At 41.6% G+C, this 8,561-nt stretch overlaps 1 protein-coding gene across 1 annotated transcript; it reads right to left on the reverse strand.

Annotated features, from left to right (window-relative positions):
• Positions 1 to 330: 330 nt before the first annotated feature.
• On the reverse strand, positions 331 to 7,077 carry LOC139659413 (ceramide synthase 2-like). Its single transcript, XM_071537680.1, has 11 exons — positions 7,029 to 7,077; positions 5,321 to 5,497; positions 4,807 to 4,924; positions 3,122 to 3,240; positions 2,967 to 3,024; positions 2,603 to 2,653; positions 2,387 to 2,479; positions 1,886 to 2,014; positions 996 to 1,102; positions 756 to 909; positions 331 to 593 (listed from the first exon to the last, which is right to left on the reverse strand). The coding sequence occupies exons 2-11, from the start codon at positions 5,491 to 5,493 to the stop codon at positions 474 to 476; spliced, it is 1,122 nt and encodes a 373-aa protein (XP_071393781.1). The 5' UTR covers positions 5,494 to 5,497; positions 7,029 to 7,077; the 3' UTR covers positions 331 to 473.
• Between the last annotated feature and the right edge of the window lie 1,484 nt (positions 7,078 to 8,561).

Genomic DNA, 8,561 nt, shown 5'->3' on the forward strand with positions numbered 1-8,561 from the left:
TGGATTTTGAACCATATACAGTCCTACATTATCTTAAAAACACAGTGCTTTTGTTTTTTATTCACACACTCACACCTGTGAACACTCCCACACACATAGGACTCATAACTGTCATCATTGCTATCATCGTCACCATCATTATCATCAGCACCATCATCAAAGGCAAAACCAACGGTGGTGTCTGTTGCTCTTTTTTTAATTAAGAGTAGAATGACACAATATACATTTTCAAAGTTTAACATTGGATTCAGAGAACTCCAGAAACCATGCAGCTTCAAATCACATGCATTATCCTTCACAGTTCCTTTTAAAAAATCATATTGTCTGCTCAAGTATACTGACTCCTTTTCAATATGTTATGAAATTCCCTCTGTGGGCTCTTGGCAACCGCTGGCATCTGGACTCAGAGTCTATCTCTCTGTCCATGTTCCTTTCTCTCTCTTTCTGTCTGGATTTCTCTCTGTCTGTCTGTGTCAGTGCCCGTTGGCCCGGCCTCTGGCTCCTGAGCCATTTCTGTGACTCAGTCTGTGCTTTCTCTCCTTTGGTGACTCACTGTCATCCTCCTCCTCATCACTCCTGTCATCCCCTTCCAGCTGCAATATGGAGATGAGCCACAGAGACGATGGAGAACCAAGGAGGAGAGATAGAAGAGAAAGAGACGGTGAGACAAAAACATGCAACTTGCAGAAGTGATTTTCTAGTTTCCATACATCCCCTTCTTCTTACACACAGACACACATACTGCTGTACAGCACCTTGCTGAAGACGAACTTGTAAAGCATTCGCGATATAAGAACGGCCCAATAGAGGTGGAGTATCTGCAGAACCAGCAACATGGCGTTGAAGAAGTAGTAGCCAAAGAAGGGAGGGAACAGCTCTGTTGGGTACACCCATGTACAGTGGATCAGCCTGTTGAAGATATGCACACATGACTTTTTCACACCTTTCACTGAGGCCATCATGCATCATGCATACTTCTGTTTTGCAAAACTCACCAGAAAGGCAAAATGACAAGTCTTGTCGCCGTAAAGAAAATTGTAAACACCACAAACATCGCGTTAGCAGTCCGCTGCCACTTGGCATAGTTGAATACCTTTGCACCCTGTGAGAGGATGAAGTAAAAACAGTGAAAAGAATCTGGTTGGATTCTTTGTCTTTTAAAGGAACAGTTCACCCAAACTTAAAAATTCAGTCATTAAAGTTGCTGCTGGCAGGATTTCTAAATGGGCATTTTGTTTGAATTGAGCAACCAGGTGACCAGGTGGCACAAAACAATGTTGCTGAGAAAAATATAGGATATAATGAAGTAAATATTGGACTTTTGGACCCATAGTGCAATCGTGTGGCTGCAAAACTTGGATTATGCTGCACAAGCTGTTTGGAGAAATTTGATGGACATTTTATTTATTTGTATTTATTTTGAGGGGTTGTAAAAGGTTGGCTTCGTTAACTTAAATAGTTTTGGGAGAGGGCGCCCCGGTGGCTCACCGAGTAGAGCGCGTACCATATAAGGCTCAGACCTTCCCATAGCGACCTGGGTTTGAATCCAGCCAGCGGTCATTTGCTGCATGTCCTCCCCTCTTTCGCCCATACCTTCCTGTCTTTCTCTCACACTGTCCCTGTCAAATAAAGCATAAAATGCCTGAAAATAACATTTAAAAAAAAGTAGTTTTGGGAGAAGGCTGAGATGGAACTAGGGGGATAAGTGTTTGGTTTTTGTAGGAATTTAAATGGCGTTTTGACTGACATTCAAGTTAATGACGTAGTAGTAGCACAGTGACAATGTAATGCCTCACAGTTATCACCTAACACCTGCGCCAGCCTATCACAATCAGTCTTTGCATAAATTGGCATGTGCATGCGCTGATGTGAGAGCAGAACTGACCTCTAGCAGTATATCAGCGGAGTCATGAACTGCCATGACGAGGGTGCCAATACGGATGTAGTTTGAAGTCCAGGAGAAACCCAGAAGAGTCAGAGTGGCTATATGGTGAATCACCTGCTCTTTGAAGTCCTACACACATAACATATAAGCATGTATGCATCCATGTACACACACACACACACACACACACACACACACACACACACACACTCACATACACATCCAATTCAAATTGTTCTTGTGTGTTTATAATGTGATAGGTAAATAAAGGTTTCATCTCAAAATTGATATGGTATTTGAAAGATAATTATTATTAGTTACTAACTATTATACCTTCTTTTCATGCAAAACTAACATTTTGCTGGATATAGAAACCTGTATCTTAACATACTGAGTAATGGATTTAAGGTTAAAGCATTTTGAAATGAAACTCTTTGTGTTTCTTTGAATAAGTGCAGTTCTTTGCACTCTATTTTATCTGCACACATATTGTCCCCTTACCTTCCTTTTCACATCAAATGTGAGGCTGAGGAGCAGAGAAAGGTAGAAGCCCATTTCCAAGAGGTAATACCAGTACTGAGACGGCAGCATGGACTACATGGACACACACACACACACACACACACGTGATGACGAGATGGTTTACTTACACTATACTATATATTGTAATATTGTTCAAGGCATCTTTATACCCAAAGTAATGGGGGTAACGCTCACCTGTTTAGGGAAGCCTGCCCAAACCTCCCTCAGATTATAAAACCAAGGTTTCTAAATCCAGCAGAAACAGAGAAGAAGAGGAGTGTGAGGGGGTTGGACAATATGCTTGAAAGCAGCGCCAAGGGTAAAACGTTGGCCAACAAGCTCATGCATGTTTGCCTGCGATGTCAACTGCCAGTGTGTGAGAAAAACCCTGAAGCACAGAGAGATGCAGAGAAAGAGGAAGAGAGACATGAGAGAGAGAGAGAGAGAGAGGTCCCACAGCACCAGAGCAAAATATTCAAGCAATGGAAAACACGAGAAACAAACATGCCAAACAATTCCTGTACTAAAACTGGGAAAAGAAATACCCAGAAATACTCACATCATAGAGAGCTATGACTCCGCCGACAAATGCAAACAAGTAGAACACACATCTCCAACTGTTGACAGGCAAGAACATAATAATGTCACACATCTACATGAACACACATACACACACACACGCACATCTGTGTACAAACAAACACACGCTCACACCTGGCCTCACAGAACCTCTTGCGAAGCCCTGGCCGCTCCTGGTTTCTCCTCCTCCTGAACCAGACTTGAACTCTCCTTTCTGGCCAACTGGTCTTCTTACAGAGAGACCTCACATCAGCCTGGGACACGAGGGAAAGGATCCACGTTACCCTCTTTCCACCCTAAAATGCACTCTGTGGAGCCAAGTTACACACCAAGCACTGATTTCGGCTCCCCGGTGAGCCAAATTTGATACAAAGTAATAACATATTTTCACTTGACCAAATATTTGTGTAAAGAAAGAGAACTTTGTAAGAAGCCATGGGACTCTGTATAAGCTGAACTCATCTTTATTCTAACCGTAGGTGTCATGGACTTTCCAAGAAAGGTCGTCACATCTTTAGTTCAATAGAATATTTTGTTGTAATGCTTTGTTTTGATTTGAATTTCTAAGAAGAACTACAGGAGTCACTAGTGATGGATGGACTCGAAGCAGCGATTTGAAACGTTTCAAAACATTTGTGACACTGCTGTGTTGAACCTGTGCTTTGAGGCGCGTATCAAAGTGGACAAGTCACTTGATTGGACATTGGGGGGTCGACTCCAAACTGAACCTGTGTCAAATGTATGGCAACTATTGATCTCGAATCAGTTGTCATAACTTAGGCTCATACTGACTGATTCGAATTTGGGCTGATCCGCAGTTAGTGATTTCAGATTTCCTGCAGATCACCTGATGTGCCTTTTCCCTAATATTTACAGTAAAAGCAAATAAAAATGACTAAATGTTGTTTTCATGTAGGAGAGAGACAGAGAAACGTTCTGTGATATTCAGAGAGATTTAGTTGTTTTGGAGAAATGGAGGGAGCAAGAAAGAGACCAAGATTGTTTTCTTCAATAAAAATTCATAACACTCCCTCCCTCATCTAGCCCCAGTCACACAAACACTCCCCATCACAGAATTTCCTATTCCATGCACTTCTTTCATACACAAATTAATTTTACAGTATTTCATATACAAATTAAGGTATGAGCATATAAATGCCTTCTTATGTATGTCTATGAAGTCTACAACATAAACATAAATATTGTATTTAATTGTAAATATAAGCTATACACATACTTTATTTACACAAATGATATCATGAAAATCATTAAAATACAACCATATGAAGGCCTACATATTCTACATAATTTTAGGTCTGTTTATTTCAGGATATTTTAGACTACTCTTAAATGAAAATATATGCAAGTAATATATGCAAGTATACAAATCGTTGAATCATTCTAGGTTTTTTTTTTTTTAGTCTTCCCGTTGCATTTACACGCATTTGACCAGCAGACATCACCAGCGTGCGGTGTTTCGAGCATTTCGAAACAGTGAAGCATTTTCCAAAGCAATTGGTTCAATTGGTTCAAAGCTTCAGAAAGCCTTGTTCCTCTCATCACTAGTAGTCACTGCACTTAGTATATAAAACAACTTCCCCTGACAGTATTCCCCTGTGAGGCTTTAGTCATTGCTTTTTTACCTCTAATCACTACATGGATGAAGTTTCCTCACTTGGAAGACAACTTCATTCTCATCAATTCTCTATAATGTCACACCACATGCATTAGTGTATGACTGTTGCCAGTTTTGGGAGATGTGTGAGATTATGTGACTAGTAAATCATCTCTGTTTTTCAGAGAAGTGCCCCTTAACGTACCTGTGATGGGACTCGTGATTGGCTGCAGAAGTAGTTTTCTAGGGTGGGGTTGGGCTCTGCTGTGAGACGAATCCTATCCCTAATTCCCCAAACATCAGCCAATGGTGTGGCCAGGTACCTGCAACAGCACACACACAACGGGAAATAAGGAGAATGTATAGCTATGAGTCTGGTCATAATCACACATTGACACACACACACACACACACACACACACACACACACACACACAGTCTTACTTACGGTATGTCTATTACATAGACTTACATCCATTTCCTGGAGACTTACCCTAACCATAACCATAACCACTACTTGCCTAAACCTAACCCTTACCCTAACCTTAACCTAACCCTAACCTTAACCACCCAAAAATCAGCTTTTTACCAGTTGGGGACATGGCTTTTGTCCCCAATTGCACAAGCCGTCCCCAATCAACTGGTCTTAAGTCTGGTTTGTGTCCCTGAAAGTGACTTAAGTCATACCCACACACACACACACACACACACTTCCTCACCTCTCAAACAGGCATCTGACTAAAAGCAGGCAGAGGGCACAGGGCAGAACAGCGTACAGTTGAGAGGGTTTAGCATAGATCCGGTCTTCATGGTCCTGTAGATCAGACCAGGAGATGTTCGCTGGCAGCCACAGACGTTCCCACCACAGCCAGTCACTGACCGTCTCCAACATGCTGCTGAGAAACATGGAATATGCCAAGTGAAACATTTACTGACATACTGCAAAACATCATTGAGTTTCATATTCAGTTTCAACATCGTATTTTTTCTTAAAACAAATGTGAAATTCTGCTGACGGGGAGATAATTCCACTTGTTTCCAAGGCAGAATACGGCAGATCACTCCACTGGTATCAAGGAAATGACACTTGATTCAAGAAAAAATCTTGAAAAAATTTGATTCGCATCAGAAAAATCAGGTGAAATTATCCTCCTCCTCCAATTGGCAGATTTTTCACTTGCTTTTAAGAGAAATATAATTTTAAGACTCAACATGACTTGTTAAGATGGATATTTTTTTGCAGTATATAGCATAAAACTATGCCAACTGGCCAACTAGGCAAGTGGATTCAACCAATTTAATTAAGCCTCAGCCAGCACAATTTTCAAACAAAATAGAAAAGACTGAACACAGGCTGGTGCTCTGCTGAAGCAGCTTGTACACTTGACAGATTTACCAGTCACAGCCAAAGTCTACCACTATTTGGCTAGTACCAATTTCAAGCTGTGGTCACTACAATTTCCCAATATTGAGATTATTATTTTTATGGCATTTCTGCTTTATTGCATAGTACAGTGGAGAGAGACAGGGAAGAAGGCAGAGAGAGGGAGATGACGATGACAATGCGACGAATGTCCTGGGCCAGATTCAAACCCTGGACGTCACGATTACATGGTACGTGCCATAAACCACTGAACCACCAGGACACCCCGTTTCCCAATATTAAACCCCCAAATTTATGTAATTCCTGAGATTCTGACAGTAGAACTGTTATGTGAACATGCAGACATGGCAGGAAGAGAGTGATTTGGTGATAGAGAACAAGATGTCAAAGGGCAAGAGAGATAAAGGGGTTGAGGAGTAATTGGAGGTAAAGATTAGAGAAGTAAAGTCCCTCCTTTTGTGGACTCTGCCCATAACAGACAATGCAGATAAAGCAACAATTGTCAATTGAACAATCAGAAAACTGCTTTCCTGATGTGTAAAATCAAGGGTGAAGTCTGTGTCTATGTCTAAATGGTGTAAACATAAAGAATGATAAATGTTTACATGTTGCTGTGAGGTCCTGTCTCACTCACCTGAGATATAATATCTTGTATTAGTGCGTCTCTAAACTCCTAAGTTAGTTAATAAACCAGCATGGGAAAACCAGCATACCTGCAGGCAGCGTGGCCTTTGGAATAGACAAGTTCCAACAGAAGAGAGAGGGGGAGCTGAGGCAGGAGGAGGGTACAGATGCTGTGTGACAAATGAAGCTCACTGAAATAACATGAGAAACCGAAATAGTCTCAGCCATCTACCTGAACTTCACACTCAAAAACACATCCATATTTATAGAATCAAGAGGATGGAAGATAGGTTACAAATGAGAAAGTGAACACATGTCCAATCCCTTTTATGCCGGTGAGAACACAAACACACACACAAACACACATTAATTTATGCACATGCGCATGTACTCGCATGCACACACACAAACGCACTCACCTTCAGTATGCCCAGTGTGGATAGTGCAGTGTCTCGTCCAGGGACCTGTCTGTGAGAAGCCAATCTGTGACCTGTACAGTATGTATAGACTGTACTGATTCACACCAGATAACAGTACTGTTAGATCCTATACCTTAGGCAAGCGTTCCAGCTATTGTGTAGCCATTCTTCAAAGAGTGTTCAAAGTTTTCAAAGTGTCAAAAGTAAAAAGGAAGGCAAATATTTGCTTATGCCCTCTAACACTTCCCCTAATCTACACAGTGTACTGTATAGTATGTGAGCCAGCATGCTCCAATGAGCATGTGTTTTTGAGCATGCGTGTGTGTGATGGCTCACCTGGTTAGAGGGAATGGGCTCCTTTTCTCCCTCCCTCACTCCCTCTCTCTCTCCCCTCCCTCCCTCCCTCTCTCTCTCTCTCCTCTCTCTCTCTCTCTCCTCTCTCTTCTCTCTCTCTCTCTCTCTCTCTCTGCCTCTGACTGCTGCTGTGATCACACCCTTGCAGTTCAGTCCTGTAAGGTTAGCTCAGCACTGAAAACCTCTAGCTGTCCTAGGAGCATTTTGCATCAAAACAGCTGTATACGGTTTGCTGCAGCGGTCATCTGAGCACTAGATTGTTTGCATACCCTCACCTGGAAGAATTCCCTTGGAATGCTGGGAAGCCCCCCACAAAGGCCCCATTCACTGCAGGGGCAGGAGAGGAGGGGCTAATACAGGTAATGGAAGAAGAGAAAAGGGAACGTTCACATACAAAGGGAGAGAGAGAGAGAGACTAGAGAGAGAGATAGTGTAACATCAGTCTGTGTAATTTGTTGCCTAGGTAATTAAGATAACAAATATCAATAGAAAGGACATGACCATGACCAAATGAATTGCTTCCCCTCTCATAGTCAGTAAGAAAGATTCATGTGTAAATGTACAGTACAACAGTTTATATCTGTGAAGTTGGTGTGGAATTATCAATTGCTGAGATACTTTTTACTTTTGCAGGACTGCAGTGAAAATGTAAGAACAATATAGAAGTAAAGCAATACATCTCTTGGCATCCATATTTAAAATGTGGGACACAGAATAATTTGGTGATGTTCCACTATACACCAGAGGGGGGCAATAGAGTCAACACAGTGCCAGTGTGGATCCTGACGCCATCTTCCTGCCAGGATTACTAGTGAGATGTTTTACTGTTGTTGTTGATGTCATGTTTACTGCCAGTCAGGTCTGTTCTGAGAACTGATTAGGCGAGGTTATTCAACATCATGATGACATGTTTCTGCTCACCATCGCTGAAGAGAAGCACCTCTAGACATGTGTTGTATTTCTCACCTCTCAGACATTTGATATCGATCATTTCTTAATCTAAAATGCAATGAATAGAGTGGTACGTCCAATTTTACCCTTCCTTTCCATTATCCAAGCACTTGTGGCACGGACAACATGACTGAAATGTTCACCATCAAACAGGTTCACCCCATGACCTTGAGAGTTCACAAGGAAAAAAAGATTTCAAAAATGTGTCGTTATTTTATTATAATTTTG

The sequence above is a fragment of the Centroberyx affinis genome, unplaced genomic scaffold (assembly GCF_046629955.1).
Source record: "Centroberyx affinis isolate AG114_WGS23_722 - 3 ecotype Tasmania unplaced genomic scaffold, CSIRO-AGI_Caff_v1 ptg003102l_1, whole genome shotgun sequence".
NCBI classification, from domain to species: Eukaryota; Metazoa; Chordata; class Actinopteri; order Beryciformes; family Berycidae; genus Centroberyx; species Centroberyx affinis.